The sequence below is a fragment of the Berghia stephanieae genome, chromosome 3 (genome assembly GCF_034508935.2).
Source record: "Berghia stephanieae isolate SIO BIC M18660-M18661 chromosome 3, UCSD_Bste_1.3, whole genome shotgun sequence".
Taxonomy (NCBI): Eukaryota; Metazoa; Mollusca; class Gastropoda; order Nudibranchia; family Aeolidiidae; genus Berghia; species Berghia stephanieae.
Window position 1 is genome coordinate 87,264,472 of NC_088362.1, and position 18,982 is coordinate 87,283,453.

At 36.2% G+C, this 18,982-nt stretch overlaps 2 protein-coding genes across 4 annotated transcripts in view; both read left to right on the forward strand.

The window, feature by feature from the left end:
- Positions 1-18,982, forward strand: part of LOC144968724 (uncharacterized) — a 56,500-nt gene that overhangs the window by 1,472 nt on the left and 36,046 nt on the right. The gene's annotated exons all lie outside the window — the stretch shown is intronic.
- Positions 1,780-11,834, forward strand: LOC144968722 (uncharacterized). The gene is made up of 3 exons (XM_078907338.1): positions 1,780-1,862; positions 9,447-9,620; positions 10,204-11,834. Exon 3 carries the CDS (start codon positions 10,506-10,508, stop codon positions 11,517-11,519), a length of 1,014 nt encoding a protein of 337 aa, XP_078763464.1. The 5' UTR covers positions 1,780-1,862; positions 9,447-9,620; positions 10,204-10,505; the 3' UTR covers positions 11,520-11,834.

The window sequence follows — 18,982 nt, forward strand, 5'->3', positions numbered from 1 at the left end:
GATGATGATGATGTGATGATGATGATGATGATGATGATGATGATGATGATGATGATGATGTGATGATGATGATGATGAAGAAGAAGATGATGATGATGATGATGATGATGATGATGATGATGATGATGATGATGATGATGATGATGATGATGATGATGATCACTAGTGGTCGCTCTACAGAAAGTCTAAAACTAAAAGTAGACTATTTTTCTCCCCGACCAGAATCCCATAACACTAAAAACAAGAAACCACGATTTCAGAGGTCAAAGTCATCACTACGACGTTTTTCCTGTTCTCCATTAATACATTTTTCATGAAATCAGAGGTTGCTTTCTTGATAATAAAATTTATTTATTTCCTTAGTTCGAGATATATTAGTTTGTCGATTTCTAAATTTCATAATTTCCATCTTTTTCGGCGACTCTTAGTTTTTTCTAGATTAGTTTGATATCGTCGTTGCACCACTGGGTGTTTGGTCGAATTGTCATTTTCCGGGTCTTGAGTTGACAATGTTAATAAACATTTTTTGGGGGGTAAATTCGAGATTATAAAGGTCAATTTTAGTTCCAATTGATGGTGATTCTTTAATTTCTGCAGAAGTTCCGACTCTAAAATTGATTGGGAAAAATGCTCGATATCTCAATCTTTGGGTTTTCTTCAGGTAATCCGATTTAATATTACTAGTATCAATCTTGTTTACATTTTAAAAGAGAATGGACAGTCGTTTATGGAAATGTCGATTTTATCAAGGTCCTCTTTCTCTGCTATAACGAGATCTAAAATATGGGTCTTGAATTTTATGGGGAAAAAAAAAACAAAAAACAAATTGAGCTTTGTATAGCGCAATATCCACTAAATGTGCTCATAGCGCTTTACAATGGGTCCCTGGTCAACAGCAACATTTAACATGTAGAACGGGACATGACGCCTGTTAGGCGATATTACAATATTTCGGACAAAGACAACGCTGTTAACGGCCAGGTACTCATTTTACACCTGAGTACGGTAAGAGAATGTGAGTAAAGAGCCTTTTCCAAGGACCCAACTATGCGCCGAGCGCGAGGCTCGAACCCAGGACCTTCCGATCCGAAAGCGAGTGTCATACCACTAGACCGAATAGTCCGAAAGAATTTAGTAGTTGACTTGTGTGTGGACGTTGTTGCTGTCATCCATATGGGAATTAAAATAGCCGAAAATAAGTATTTTACCATTTTCTGTGTCGATTTGGTGTAGAAGGTTTACCAAATTCCTCAAAAAAAGTTGATGCATGGCTTTATTTTTGCGTGATGGTGGTGGACGGTGAACAGAAAGTAGTCTGTATGTGATTTTGTGAACTTGAAGTAGAATTTCTAGATGTTCAAAAGACTTGAAGACATCCTCTCTGTCCACCGGCTGCACTCAGAGTTTGTCATTAAAATGGTTAATTATACGGCCTCCTCTTGCCGAGGTTCTACTTTTATTAATGGCAGTGTAATCCAAGGGCAAACGTTCAATGTCAGGGTCGCCAGTCAACCAGGACTACGCGATAGAAAGAAAGTCACGGTGGTTATCGATAATCAAATCTCGGATAAGAGCAGCATTGCTCACGACCGATCTTGCGTACAACGCGGGCTGCCATGTTCTGTATTTTCTGGAGTTTGTTTATTTTGTCCTTTGTGAGACCAACAAACAGTGCATTGCAGTAGTCCATTTTCGGGAATATTAAAGATGTTACCAATTTGTTGCAAGTTTCCCTATTAATAAATGGTCTGATTGTTCTGATATTTCTTAGAATGCAGATAGCACTTGTTCTTACATTGTTAATATGTTTGTTCATAGACAGATTACTCTCTAAGGTGATGCCGATATTTTTTGCTGATGTTGTGAGTTGTATTTTGTCATTATCGTTGATTGTCAGTGCCAGTGTAAATGGATCTGTCTTATTATTTGAACTAGCAAATAAAAGATGGGAGGATGTATTGTTTTATTTGATTTCGATTGACTTGGAACGTTGTCTCCGTCGTTTGTTGTATTGGCTGTCTTGTCAGTTCTAGTGGTGGTGGTAGTTGTTGTTGTTGTTGTTGTCGCTGTCCTCGCTGTTGCAAATATGGTGCTAGTGGTCGCCGTATTGATGATAGTGATGATAGTCGGTGTAATGGTGATGATTTTGGTGGTTTGTATAGTAAAAATGGTGGCGGTGGTCCCTGTAGCGGTCGTCGTGGTGATGATGGTGTTGGTGATCGCTGTGATTCTGATGATGGTGTTGGTGGTCTGGTGATGACGATGTCGGTGTTCGCTGTGGCGATGACGATGTTGAAGGTCGTTGTGTTGTTGATGGCGACGGCGGTCGCCGTTGTGGTGATACTATATCAATACATTGATTATGTTGTGTTACTTTGTTATGTTCTTCATCTATGTGGTCATTTATTTCAGCCACTCGCGTTTTGTTTTTGTTGTTTAAATAATGTGGTGGGGCGGTGGTTAATCACAGTTAGAATGGGACATTGCTAACGCTTACCGCCTCGGGGCGTAGCCATTGTGAACTTTTGCCTGACACTGACCAAAAAATTACTTCAAAAGACAAGTCTTTGGCCACAAAAGAAAACAAATCGTGAGGCGTATTCAATCAGAATAGGATAATGGGTGTGAACCCTTTTTTACTTTTGTTATAAATGAAAGATTGTGAAGCGTATTGAGCATGGTGAATGCGTGATAATTCGCTATATATTACTTATTATTATACTCCCCCTCCCACCCCCCCAACACACAAACACACACACACACACACACACACACACACACACACACGCATTCACATATACATACACCATTATATTAACTTAGACCCAGCATTATTCTCGATTTCTGTAACGTTAATTGACAGTGATATTGATTTGAATAGAACGCTGGTCAACAACAAAGCACTTTCCGCCGGTGGGAGAGGGGGGGGGGGGGTGGTGGTTATGTGTAGAACGGATGGGGGGGGGGGGGGATCCCGATAGTTGAGTTGGTAGAGCACACGCTTCACACGCAAAGGGACCAAGAGCGATCCCGGGTGAAATCGATATTTTTTTTGTGGACCCCCCCCCCCCACACACACACACTTGTCCATCCAGTAGTGATTAGGTAGCTGGGTCTGTTATATCTGGCAGATAGTACTTTATGATAGTCTAGCGTCTCACCCAAAGGTTATCGGTAGCAAGCAATCGCAATTGTCCATTTCACGGTTTGTAAACAGGGATAAACTCCGATTCCAGGGGGCCTAATGGCTTTGAAGGACAACTCTCTCTCTATGGTGTAGAGCTCGGTGGTTGAGCCCTCGACCCACAGGGAAAGAGACATGGTCTAGCCATGATTCTTCTGACTTCCCCCCCCCCCCCCCACCCCATTCACCAGGAAGATATTTAGTAGTAGCAAGTAACTGTTATTATCCATTTAATGCTGCAGAAACCCGGAAAAACTGAAGCTCTGCAGGACTATTTATATTGATGGTATAGCTGTCAATGGAAAATTGAATGCAAACAATCTAAAAGGTTTTTTATCCACGAAAGGTCGTAGATGTAATAGACACAACGACTATAACTGCTGAATGTACAGAGGGATCACACACACACACACACACACACAAACACACACACACACACACTAAAACAAAAACGAAAACAGTTTTAAAAATAAGCAAAACAAATCATACTCGTACAAGAAGTCAAAAAAATAACCCCACAAAAAGCACACACCAAAAATAAAAACCCAACCCAGAAAACAAACCAAAAACAACCCCCCCCAAAAAAAACAAAAACAAAAAACAAACAGAAAAAAAGGAAAAAAAAACAACAACAAAAAAAGACCCCCAACAAAACATCGACAATAACATAAAACAAAAATAAATAGATAAATAAATAAATTTAATGAAAAGAAAACTTCGTGTTTCAATTGGCACCAAATCCAAAGTCGAATGCTCTATCAAAAATTAAACCATTGGGATCCTGCCAGAACCTTTTACCGGAAGGGATCACTGAATCAAGTTAGAACATGTTATGAATGAAGGTTTTAAAAGAAAAAAAAATGTGAACCCCATTCCACCCAAATCGAACAAACTGAAGAATAAATAAAACAGAACAAAAAAACCCGTCTCTATTCTCGAAATTTGCACAAATATCTTTCATGCACACAAAGTTAATATTAAAATCTTCTAAATTTTGCAGCCAGAAAATATCGAGTTAAAAAAGCAGTTGATCGAAAGAGGAATCCATTTTCCTAATGACATTTATCAATAAATAATGATGTGCCGGAAGAATTCGCTGCCTTTGTTTTCGTTGAGAGGAACTTGGAAAAGTATAATATTTGCTCTTTCTAATAAATGCAAATTGCTAATTGACCGCTTGTGTGTAAAAATGATCTTGAAAGGTAAATAAAAATGTAAAATCGTTTGTTTTTTATTGGTCCGACAAGCAAAAATGATAAAGACAGCTGTAAAACCTATAAGAGGGTAAAAATCAAACTCCCCTTTGTCTGACATGGTTTTCTTCATTCTTGTACAAGGCATATGTCTATCTCTGTAAAGGAGAACCAGATTCCGAAAAGCCCTTTAACCTAAAAAACGCCTAGGACTTCGAAATTTGAAACATAAGATATTCTTTTAAATATTTTATATATATATATATATATATATATATATATATATATATATATATATGTATATATATATATATATATATATATATATATATATATATATATATGTGTGTGTATGTGTGTGTGTGTGTGTGTGTGGTCTAGTGGTATGACACTCGCTTTCAGATCGGATTCGAGCCCCGTTCTGCGCATAGTTGAGTCATTGGCAAAGGCTTTACTCACATTCTCTCACCGTACTCAGGTGTAAAATGAGTACCTGACCGTTAACAGCGTTGTTTTTGTTGATCAGAGACCCTTTGTAACGCGCTATGAGCACATTTAGTGGATATTGCACTTTATTTTTTAAAAAACTCTAAAGCTCCATATTATAAACGTTTAAGCCAAATTTCAGCATCTGGTCCACATCGACAGAATTCCGGATTGTAACTGTGGGTCACAATTAAACCCATAACTTTCAATCGATTATCGTTTATAAACATCGTATATACTATATATGATTACAGCTTTGAAGCCTGTTGTGATTTCTATCGATTCTGAGCACACGCATTTGCACAAAGACTACGATAAACACGGGTGAGGTTGACATACATCAGTCACAAATGAAAACAACTAACCCTAGACGTTCTGTGATAGAATAGCAGTCGTATATTATTGATTTTTCTTCATGGAGCAATCATTATTAGCTTATTCATTAAAAGGAAAAGAATCGTATGATGCAAATCCTCGAAGAAAAAAAATACAGAAAGTGAAATACGAGAGTGTAATTGTTAGAAAAAAAAAACAAAACACATAAAGAGTGTCTACAGTTGTAAGCATGTTAAATGTGTTATTTAGAAAGCTTTAATATCAAATGTTAATTTGTCTTTTATTCTCTGATTTTGATAAGATCAAAGTGTTACATTCCATTGTATGAATAACTATAAGTTTGCTCTCAAAGGCAGAACATCTGACTCACACGCAAGCGACATGGTTCCAATCTGCGCAAATCAATGCGTTTTTTCTACACCCTCTCACCGTCTAACAATGATTGGTTGGCTGGGTCTAGGTTTGGCCTAATAGAAAGTAGTTTGTGATAGATTAGATGTCTTAACATAGTAAGTAGTTTGTGATAGATTAGATGTCTTAACATAGTGAATTTAAGTCACTGTTATTTCAGAGAGTATGATAAACTCTTGTTCTAATCTTAACCCAAAGAGAAGAATTAGATAAACCATTCACACATCTAAAAAGGTGAATTTGAAAGAAAAAAAAACAATGCCAGGCAAAGTAAAGAAAAATAATAATAATATTTTTTTTTAAACAAACAATACACAAAAAGACCAAAAAAACCCAAAAAAAAACAAAGAAAAAACAAACAAACAAACAACAATCATCTAAAAAAAAAATCAGCTTGCCTCGACTGGGAATCGAACCCCAGACCTCTCAGACATAGGCAAACACATTTATTTGTTTAATTGAGCTTTATATAGCGCATTATCCACTGAAATGTGCTCAAAGCGCTTTCTTATTTGTACCATTTTCCCCATGCATTTTGCTTTCTACCCACACTTCCATACAAACTCTTATGGGTCGAATCTAAAAATATCTATCAAGCTGATCGATTTTAGATCAATATGTCATTTTCATTCTCTGATTTGGTATGGTACCATAGAAACTAATGACAAAAGAAGCTGAATTGATCCTGCCTTCCGTTTGTGAGTGTAGATAGTATGTGCTTGGCTAAGAAGCTCACAACATTGCCATCCGGAAGTATAACGTACCAACACACAAAACTCTGTATAACCTTAAACGTTTATAGTCTGGTTAATACAGTTTAGTGAGAATTACTCACAAATGCGGACGGCAAAATACAATAATAAAGACATGAGTGACGTCAACTTCATTCTATCTATACATAGTGAGAATTGATCACTTAACTGGCGGACTAAAAACAATAAGGAGACCAAAATGACGTCAACTTCATCCTTCTGTAGAATTAATAAAATTGATGCCACTCTTTGTAATAGGGAAAAAAAAGTATGATGTCCCCCAAAAAATGGCTCCTATTTTATGGGGAGTGTAAAACCACTCTTCCAAAGGACTGGGTACATAGCTAGTGTAATTCATCTTCTGGAGTCAGAGTGATGGTATCTTATTTTCTAGTCTAAATATATGCTGGTCGTCAATAAAGATCATCCATCCTCGCTCTCTTACATCTCGTAATCCTAAGAATCTGCATATACACCTGCTCAGTGGCGTGACATGCTTACAGTATAAGGTGGTGCCAGAATCAGAAGAAAATTACTTTTAAAATGCTATATTTGTAAATACAAAAGAAAGCTAAAAATATTTAAAGAAAAGACCTACTCAAATAAGTAAGAGGCGGTATATACCATTTCTCAGTTTTATTTTTAAAAATGCTATAATCCATTTTTAAAAGATGGATGCGGTGCCAGGCACCAAATCAACCAATATAGCCACGCCCCTGCACCTGGTACGGAAAAAGTTAAGCCACCTTTATGTAACCTATCCATTATTAGACCTCCAAAGTACTGGTTACATACACACTCCCAAGGATTTAGGAACCAAAAGAGTAGAGGGTTTGATATCACGACTGCTCTTCCCTATTGCTTTTAGCTCGAAAACGGGTGATAAGTGCTCACTTAAGCCCCTCTAACCGAGCCTTCATTAACTTGTTGCCTGGTACTTGGACTTTGTCTTTTGAACTCATTTAATTTATAGATTAGAGCACCGTAAGTAGTTTGCAAGGAAACAAGTAATCACATAAGTTGAACTATTGAATACAATGCATGGGTATTGTTTTCTTTTGGTAATTTGACCTTGTATTTTGACATAATTTTTTAGTCATTGCCAGACGATGATTTTTCGAAGGCAACGCTCTGACACATTATCAACGTTAAAGCCTTTAGATAGAACAAAACTGATATCACTCAGTCCTTTATTATTGTTTTTAGCCATAGTAGGGCTTCCATGCATCGTTTTCGGTCAACCGTGGTCTTTGAAGTTACACAACATATACCGCCTGTGATGCCTGTACACAAATCAAAGGCTGAGCTGACTCATGTTGACAAGCGAGCTATCAAAAGAGCAATCCGTTGATTGGTCAAAAACTCAGGATTTCAAATAAGGACATAAGTTCTTGAAAGCGATACCCACCCACCGGTCAGTGGACAGAACTGATATGATGAAATTAGGGCTCCATAATATGTTATATCATGGTAGGCTCCACCCTCTATTTCTATTCTGGCGTAGATGTAGACGGCGATAGCATTTCCGATATCATATTGACTAGTGGGCAAAGGGTTAAAGCTTCCAAACAATCCCAATCGTCGTCTATCTCTAATCGGCCCCGTTAGCGCCCCGACGCGCAAACTCAGTATCATCAATACCCAGTGTTGTGCATTTGTATCATTGATCTGGGAAAACAGAACAGTTGAATATTTTACCGAAACACATACCATGAACTGAGACAGTTAATGACGGTAACGCATTGCAATGAAACTATCTATGCATTTTACAAAGGAAAGAGCTCATGATATTAAGGAGCTGATTCGTATGGTTCACTGGTCATGTCGGTTTTGTAGTCTTGTGATACACGCCACTCGGATTCTGACCGGCAGGTCTCCGGCTGTGGGCGGAGCAAAATTGAGACCTCGAAAAAAGGCCGGTTATTTTCAACCTGTCATCGTAATCAGGTCTAAAATGGGTAGGCTGATTGACAACAGCGTTGTCTCTGTCGAAAAAAAAAATGTAATATCGCCTTACTTTCGGATGTCATGTCTCGTCCTACGTGTTGAATGTTGTTGCTGACTTGGTATCCCTTGTAAAACACTTCAAGCTCATTCAGTAGATATAGCTCTAATATATTACGATACATACATATATATATATATATATATATATATATATATATATATATATATATATCGGGTGCGAGAAAAAACCCCGGAATCAAACCAATTTATTGAACTTGATGTAAACAAGCTTTAATGAAAATATATTGAAAAATATTAATTTGACGATTATTTTAATAGACACACCTCAAATTTTCCATATCGAAGATTTTGACGTCAATCTCATAATATGTTGCCACGATCCGCCGATCCGCCATTTTGCTTTATGACTGTGCGTAGCCTTTTTTCGCCACGATTTTCTATCGTCTTGAATTATGATTTCATCCCATGCATTTTGAAACCTGTTTTACGACCCTAATAAACCATATTGGACATCAATGACCAAATGCCGTGATCCGTTGGATTCAAATCAGAGCTCATTGGAGACCATTCATCTTTAGAAACCAATCAAGTAATATATCTGCGCGTACTGTAGCATTGTTAGAAGACAAAGAAACTTATTTCAGACTTTGACCCAATCGGTTATCTGATTTTATAGTACGGGGCAACTTCTTACTAGTAAAACTGCGCTGCTTAAACAGGACGCAAGTTTGGAAATTTTCATATCGTGATTATTATACGACTTTACATAGTTTCTTAACCAATTGAGCATTTTAAAAAATTAAACTTGGCAATAATCAACTTAAGGTTTTGTTCTTGTTGCTTGTAAATTTTAGTATATTTCTGATTTCTACTTCGTATCAAAATAGCGACATAAATATTTTCGTTTTTTTTTTTATCTCTCGCACCTTATATATATATATATATATATATATATATATATATATATATATATATATATATATATATATATATATATATATATACGTGTGTTTATGAATGTAGATATATTATGCAAATCGAGTCAAGTTTACAACCAAATATAATAATTCATCAATTGGTTGTGAATTCTTAATATAAGCCTACATCAATCTGCAGTGAGCGATGGGGGACAAAATAGTAATAAAGTGTGTCCAAAGGTCTATCATCAATTAATGCGGCCATAAAGGGAAAACTCAGACAAAGTACAGGATAAGTCATTGTCCAGGAAAGCAACAGATTCATTGATTGACGATTGTTTTGTTTGCATGTCCAGGAGTCATGCTTGTTGAGGTTAGTAAACAATATATTAACATCATTTCTTTCTTAATTTCTTTCTTTCTTCTTTTTGTTGTCATTGTTGATGTAATTGTTGTTGTTGTTGTTGTTGTTGTTGTTTTTCTTCTTCTTCTTCTTTTTCTTCTTCTTCTTCTTCTTCTTCTTCTTCTTCTTCTTCTTCTTCTTCTTCTTCTTCTTCTTCTTCTTCTTCTTCTTCTTCTTTCTTTCTTTCTTTCTGTCTCCTTCTTGGATTAACAATATGTAGCTGCATATTTGATAAACAGACAAGAACATTTTGAAAAACTAAAAAAAAATATATTTGAAATGAAATTCTGTCATTTAGAATTGTCGCCATTCCTTTGTATCGCCCTTCACAACATTACTTCCATCTCTCTTACGGACAATAATGATTATTATGCATACCTTTGTTACAGAACTATTTTTGTTAAAATACTAGTAAAATGTAAAATTGAGAATTGATAACAATGACAATATTTCAACTAACTAGAGCCTATTTATTTTATATTGATTGATGATTAATGCTTGATCTGCTAAGATCATTACGAACCATCACAACAATTTTCTTTTTTTCCCCCAGTATAATACTCCAACACGTTTCGAATCACCGGATGCCAAGTCACAGACGGTTTCACAAAAGCGTCGATTTTAAGGAAGTATATTGGAAATACTCTGAATGGCTCTCCGAAAAGGATAGAAATGACGGATGGAGATGTGATTCATTTAGTTGATGGAATTAAGGCGCATTTGTCGTAATGAACTTGGTTTGCTTGTTTTTCTAATATTGATATTACAAGTAGAAATGGTTTTGTCTTGTTTCCTGTGTAGGTTTTATATCATAAGAAAGTCGTAAATTTTTGTCTAGAACACCCTCCAAAACTAATGTTCACGATAAAGATGGCGAAAATTAAGATTCGGCGTTGTATCTCATCAGTCTGCAAACCACTGATAACATTCTCTCGACGCCATACGTTTGGATTAACAGTTTTTACCATATTTACATATATTGTAATGTTTCATATCCCAATTCGGAACGTTGTTTTTGACAGCATTATGTATAAAGCTTGGAAAAAAGTAAGCACCCCTGAAATCGTCAAGATTCATTATATTCCAAGATTACATTCTTTTGAGGTTTACTCCAAACTTAAATGCGAAATAAAGAGGCAACCGGAAGTAAGAAGAACGGACATAAATCAATCAAATATCAAGATCTACAAAACAAATTACAACATACCTGTTATTTATGACGCTTTGTCACGAGGCCATGGAAATTTTTTGCAATTTTTGAATGTGAGTATGAAAGTTGATTACTTACATCTGTTTAGAACTTTGAGAGAGGCACTTGACAGGCAGAAGATTGTGTTTTTCATGACGGCAGGGTCAATTCTCGGCGCTACAAGACATGGTGGTTTTATTCCTTGGGACGACGACCTTGACTTTGGGATTGATTTTCAAGACTGGCGTGAAGTGAAACGAACCTTAAGTTGTATTGAAGGTTTCAACCTAAAGCTATTCTCACGGTTTCACTGGAAATTCCGTTACAAAGATAGAATGTTCCCCTGTATAGATTTGTTTTTCTACTCCAGAACCGGTCCTTATCTTTGGGCGATGACGCAGTATATATCGAGAACTTTCATATACCCAGTCGAACATGTATTTCCTCTAACGGAAGTGGAGTTTGAAGGAATTTCTATGCCTATGCCCGGACAAGGTTTAAAAATAGCTCGACGAATTTACGATTTTTCTATCTGTGCTGCTTATAATAATCACATGAAAAGAAAAAAGCCTTGGACGAAAATGTATCCCAAAGGATATTCCAAAGAAGAGGTGCCTTGCCGTGAGCTGTCATATTTGTATCCTATGACGAACTTGGAATGCGATTATGAGACAGTGTAATTTTACCAAGTGGTGAAATGTGTGGTCAATTAGCAAATAAGTCTTAATCACAAAACTTTGATTCCAGTGTTGAGTTTTTGGTTGATGAACTTGATATATATAAACCCACTCGACTCAGGTGTGAAAATTGCTTAGCAAAGGGCTATGACCAGCGACTTCTTATTGTACTATAAGTAGACGATGGCTATGACAGATACGTGCACTTGTTTAAAATGTGTTAATTATTATAGTACATAAAATGAAAACAATACTAAATATGTGCGTTAATGTTTACATTTTTTCAACTGCAAAATAAATTCAAATTGAGTAAAAATATTATCATGGTTGTGATTTTAACAGGAAATTTTGCTTCATACTCTACATTGTTACTTGCTCGAACTTTATTTTGCTGGAGTTTTTTTTTCTGCAAACCTCACACATTGATCAGAACTTACTCTAATAATAATAATAATAATAATAATACACATTTATATAGCGCTCATTCTCGTGTAAAACACAAGCTCTGGGCACTTTACAATATAAATATCAATTTTAAGTGAAAAAATAAAAAAATAAAATAATAACAACAATAACAATTCATAGCCAAATCAAGGATTCATATAGAGTCAAGAAAAACAAATACAGTAAAAATGTGTCTTGAGATTCTTTTTAAAAGTAGGTAAAGACTTGCACTCCCTCAGACCACGTGGTAGTTCATTCCAAATCTTGGGGCCGAAACAAGCAAACGATCTATCACCAAATTTTGTTCTTGATCTTTTTTCCGAAATTTTCGTTTGGTCATTACATGATCTTAAAGTGTAATTTTCAAATTTACACATGACCACGTGATCTGTGAGATATGCCGGTGCTATACCAGCCAAACACTTATAAACAAGACACGCTGCTTTGTAATATGTGCGCTTTTCAATGGGCAACCAGTGGAGAGAGGCCAACAAAGGGGTTGCATGATCAAATTTTTTTTTGCCAAAAACTAATCTTGCTGCACTGTTTTGCAGTAGTTGCAATTGTTTAATAGAAGCCTGAGGCAAGTTGACAAGCAGCGAGTTACAATAGTCTAGTTTCGAAAAAATGAGGGAAACAACCAATGTTTTACATGTTCCAATTGCAATATACTGACGGATCGAACTGATTTTCTTCAATTGAAAGTATAAAGATTTACAGAGAGCAGAAATGTGAGCTGACATTTTCATTTCTGAATCAAAATAGACACCCAAATTTTTCACAGTCTTTGAAACTTTGATCTTTTCACCCCCAATCAACACCTCAAGACCATCATTCACCTTCAACTGCCCTCTATTTCCCACAATCATCACTTCTGTTTTTGACTCATTCATTTTCAACTTGTTTGCATCCATCCACTCTTTCACATCCGTCACACATTCTTCCACACGTTTCACAATATTTTCGAGATTTTTAGTTTTATCAGTAGCATAAAGTTGCGTATCATCTGCATAGAGATGATAGCGCAGCCCATGACCAGTGATGACATTAGATAATGGAGAAGTATACAAAACAAAAAGAATTGGACCCAAAACAGAGCCTTGAGGAACACCAAAAGACAATGTATGTTGACGAGAAAGTTTATCTAAAATCATAACCTGTTGCTTTCTGCCATCTAAATAAGATTCAAACCACTGCAAGACAGTCCCAGACAAGCCAAAGGTTATATTAAGTAACTACTCTAACGTTACTATCCACTATAATCCAATGTGGGCTTAACTTCTGGCGAGTTCTGTTTAAGTTCTAGTGAGCAAAAGATTTTTGTAAAATTTAAACTTTAACTTTTCAACTTAAACTAAATGCTGTTTTATGGCAAATACACATGTTTGTATGTCCAATAGCCACAGGTATTAGGTCGGGTGATTTTGGAGCTATAAAATTTGATTTCCTCAAATTAGAGACATGATTTAATTATTTCTTTTTTTAAATTGGAATACACGGGGTATCGATTTTTATAGCAAAGTATACTAAACCTCAGATTTCTGATAAATTCTACAATTAAACCTTTTGGCCGCTGGTTCACCACGACACAATACCGTTTTGAGACGAGAGATCACATTTTGAGGAGAGAAAAAGAAATAGCTTTTTAAATCAATTGCGTACAATATGTTAATTCCAGAGATATCTTAACTTCAGTTAATAATTTTGGCTATGTTTGTCCCTCTGGTTTCACGAGTTTAGTGTCAGTTGAGACAGTGTGTGGTTTATGTTTAGATTTAGAAGAAAAGTGGACACACACAAACTGGGGCAGACGATACGCATGGGACGATTAAATATTTAAAAATTTGGGGTTCGTCTATGATTGCAACGTTCTTAAATCGTAAGAGCTTAGGAAACGAAGAATCGTTTCAATGAAAGAATAAAAACAAAATAAATATATTTTTTTAAAAGACAAAAAAGTCCTGGTTTTAATCAATCCGAGTGTACCCTACAGCCTATGATTTCTCCTAAGTATCGGGCAAAACATGTAAGAAGGAAATTACGCCCAAACGTTAAAAATAATTCACACTCATACAGATTAATGATTTACCAGCTTAAAATCGCAACCAATATACACCCCCCCCCCCTAAAAAAAAAGGAATCAAAAAATGAAAATAAAAGAATGAAAAAAAAACGGGAATAAAAGAGAAGACAAAGAGAAAAGAAAGAAAACTAAACATTTTTTTAATGAGACAAGATGGCTGCACTATCCATTGTTATCAAAGAGCAACGCCAGTTTAGTATTTCAATATTTCAATATTCTTATTAAAATAATGTATAACTGAGTCTTAAGTTACAATTATTGTTATCAGCATAGACTGCTTGACTTATAAATTCACATCAACAATTTTCTCAGAACCCATCCATCAACGCGATCGTATTTGCATAATCACTGACCCACCGCTCGCATTGAGTCTTATTCAGAAAATAATGATAAGAGTCCTATCTGATGGGTGCTATCTAGACTTGGATCTTATCCGTACATTTACAGACCAACGAATAAACGAATAATCATCAAAATTTTCCGCTGATAAACGGATAATCGTCGAATAATATTGAAATAGTAATATTATAGTAACGGTTGGAAGCAAAGACTCATTGGGATAGGAGTGCGCGTTGGGGGGAATGCCAACTTGAAATTCTTCAAAGTAATTGACACCTATGGAAATGCAATTTTATAATAATTTATGGTCATTAAATCTTTTTATTCTAATGTTTATTTTTCAAAAGCAGTAAGCAAACAAGATAACCCTTTGATGACACCGCCATAGCGACACCGTCTAGGTCGACTCCATCACACGACGAACGCAACCCGACTCAGTTAGCTGAGTAATCAGTGGATCATCAGTAAAGTAATTCAATGATTCAATCATGATGGTTATTCGCTGCAGGAATAAAAACGATTATCCTTTGAATGGGTCTTTTTAATAGGTTGAGCACCCGTCCATGTTTTATCCGCGGATAACGGGTTTATGAGTGGATAATCGTTTCCGTTCCAGTGCTATCCGATGAGTACTTATATCCACGTCTGACAACCCACTTCGTTATGGGCTCGTTGTTGTTATACACGAAATAATATTGTCTTTTACAACACAATTTTTTTTTCCAAATTTAACAGACAGGTAATAGTTTCTAGAGTCATTTCAGGCCAAACCAGACACTAATTTTTATTTTAGGTACCTTCCGTTAACTGGAACTGCAAACCACCAATGAGACTGGTGGCATAAACTGATGTCTTAAAATGATCACTTCAGATGGTCAGTTTGAGGTGAACCGGCCGGTTATTTTTGAAAACCCCTTTCTATATTATTGTGCGGCTATGTGGTCTTGTGGTATGACACTCGCTTTTGGATCGGAAGGTCTTGGTTTCAAGCCTCGCTCGACGCATAGTTGAGTCCTTGGAAACGACTCTTTACTCACATTCTCTCACCGTACTCAGGTGTAAAATGAGTACCTGGCCGTCAACAGCGTTGTCTCTGTCGGAAAATATGTAATATCGCCTAACAGGCATTATGTCTCGTTCAAATTGTTACATGTTTTTGTTGGTCAGTGACCCTTTGTAAAGCGCTTTGAGCACATTTAGTGGATATTGCGCTATATAAAAGCTATAGTTTAAAATCTGGATTTTAAACATAGTGATGTTTTGAATCAGCAAGCCATTTATAGAACTATGCGGTCGAACCAGTCACTCATCATGAATAGTTTCTTAAAGTGCAAAAATATCAAATTCCATTTATCTCATTAATTTTTAGATGATAGATTAAGCTTGCATTAGAATTTATCTCATTAATTTTTAGATAATAGATTAATAGATTAAGTTTGCATTAGCTGGTAAATGATAGTTACAAGGCAGAAACGACATTGTAAGCGTATTATCGCTAATGTATGGCATGCGTGGTACACGAGTAACTCTCAACCAAAATGATAAGCTCGTATTGACTGTCTCGATAACAGACTGGCATCAAGTTTTGTGGGCGAGTCGTTGGCACTGTGGTTAGGTTTACCATCTTAACATTGAAAGATTAGAATCCCGACAAAACACAGTAGAATTTTTTATTTTATCATGAACAAAAATGAATACAGTGCTTAACAGCTTTAAAATAATAACAAAGTACTCACCACGGAACATTTTGGGCTCAAATCCCTTCCTCAACCAACAGCAAAAAGTGTAAAAACGGAAATGCTTAACGTAAAATCCTGATATACGGGAAAAGATCCCCGCACTCCTCATGTCTAGTCTGGACACACAATGACGAAAAGAAGCATTATCGTTTTTGTTGATGTTGGTTTAGGAATAGTTTTGAGCCCGAAGAATTAATGAAACGATTACCCGATCAACTTCTAAGAATGCGTTTTAAAAGCGATATGCAAGCGACGATTCTATCGACCAACATGCGTAAAAGTCTTAGTTTAAAAAAAAACAAACAAAAACAACAAAAAACAACCAAAAGAACCCTCCCCCCAAAAAAAAACCAAAAAAAAAAACAAAAACAAAAAACAAAAACAAAAACAAACAAAACAAAACAAAACTATACAAAAAAAAGACAAAAAGAAAAAGAAAACAAAACCAAACAAAAAAAAAAACAAAACAAAAAAAAAAACAACAAAAAAACCCCAATAAAACGTGAGCCCTTATATAAAACAATATCCACTAAATGTGCTCAGAACGCTCGACAAGGGGTCTCAAGACAACAGCAACAATTAAGGTATGGGACATGACATCATGCCTGTAAGAACATTATATTTTAAACACGGTTCTTATTTATTAATTCATTGCCACTCTAGATCTATAATATACATAACGCAAACTTGAAAGTCTCAATAAACCTAGTCCGACGTGCATTTATTTGCAGGTCTGATAATCCAATTACGGACTCATTGTTGTAATGGAAACCTCAAAAATGACGCAAAATATTGTCCATTACAACAATGTAAAACTAGACCCATAAGTGGGTTCGGATGGCAGGCTGCATTGCGACGGCTATGTGGTCTAGTGGTATGACACTCGCTTTCGGATCGTAAGGTCCTGGGTTCGAGCCTCGCTCGGCGCATAGTTGAGTCCTTGGAAATGGCTCTTTACGCACATGCTCTCATCGTTCTTAGGGGTAAAATGAGCATCTGGCCATCAACAGCGTTGTCTATGTCGGAAAAAAAAAAATGTAATATCGCCTAACAGGCGCCATGTCTCGTTCTACATGTTACGTGTTGGTTTTGGTCAGGAACCCCTTGCAAAGCGCTTTGAGTACGTTTAGTGGATATTGCGCTTTATAAAATAAAGATATAACGATAAAACATACCAATACACAAAACTATGTGTAACCTATATATCGTGTAACGTTTATAGTCTGATTGATAGAATTTAGTGAGATCTTCTGATAAAACAATAACAAAGAGATGAGTGAGGTTCATATCGTCCCTTCGATACTTTGAAAAATATATTTTCTGGCCAAAACGAAAATAAGTTGTTTTGTCAGAGTAAAGCAATATTGTCGTCCTTCCAAATCTTTATGGCGTCGTCGCCGTGGCAACCAGAAAAATAATCGTTTGCTGTGAGGATGGAGACTCGTTGCATTGATAAAGGGTGTGTGCTGTTTTGAACTAACGATAATAATAATACCATGCCTTGAATCCGTGGATTTTTATATTAACATTAGATTGTCAACGATTGACCTTTTGTATGCATTAAAACGAAAACCTGAGCATTTATTTAGCGCAATATCCACGAAACGCACTCGAAGCGCTTTTGGAGATATGCGTTTTGGTAAAATACTCATAACATCCGCCAGACAGATTAAATATACCAACATACAAAACAGTGTGTAATCTTTAACGTTTATAGTCTGATTGATATAATTTAGTGATATTATATAATCACTAACAGGCTGTCCAAATACAATAGCAAAGAGCTGAGTGACGTCAATTTCGTTCATTCTGTACAATGGGTCCCCAGCAACACAATCTTAACACGTAAGACGAGACATGGCGCTTTTAAGGCGATATGCCATTAAAAAAAAAGATAGAGACAACGCTGTTAACAAGATACTCGTTTCATACCTGAGTATGGTGTGAAAATTTAATTTAATAAATAGCCTTTTTCAATAACTTAACTTTGCGCCGCTCAGAAGGAGACTCGAACCCGGGACCTACGGATCCGAAGGCGAGTATCATACCATTTAACCGCAAAGCCGCGGTCAATCAGTCAATTATTAGTCATTAATGACTTCATAAATGACTAAGAGTTGTGCATAAAGGTTGTGGCAACACACTAAGCAGTCTTTCGCTATAAGGTCCACAAGAAAAATAATAATATCAAAGAAGTCTAATGTCAGCTCCTTATAATTGCTAAAGGCAAATGATGCGGGGTCCCAATAGTTCAGTTGGTAGAGCACTCGCTTCACACGCAGTCGAGATTTTTTTCTGATCTCCTTGTCCACCCAGTGGTGAATGGGTTGCTGGGTCGTTTAGAGGTGGCGGAAAGTACTTTGCAATTGCAATTACAATTGCTATTGTCCGTATCCCGCTATATAGAAACCGGGATAAACTCTGAAGAAATACTTTTTTGAAGGAAATGATGCGGAAGTTTAGGGGATCCTCTTTATCCAAAAAGTGGACGATTGATTAGATTTAAACTATGTTACCCCCCACGTCAAATGGGTTTTATGTTTGGGTAGTTAGATATCGGAAGTTGAATTCATAGTGAAAAAGCCTACATATAAGGCTTTATTTTATTTATGTTTTATTGATGAGAATTTATATCTTTTAATCAATTGTAAATTTTGAAAAATTACAATCGGGATCCCGATAGGTCAGTTGGTAAGAGAACTTTTAAAGTTACTTTTTACACGCATAGGGTTCGAGGTCAATTTTTGGTGGAGTCGAGATGTTTGGTTTTTTTTTTCCTTGACAAACAAGTAGTTATTGGGCAGCTGGATATGTTGGTTCTGGTGGAAATCACTTTGATGTAGACTAGCGTCCTATCCAAA

What these genes read in the sequence shown, in the direction of transcription:
- LOC144968722 (XM_078907338.1), top strand. Translation starts at nt 10,506, where the DNA reads ATGTTCACGATAAAGATGGCGAAAATTAAGATTCGGCGTTGTATCTCA.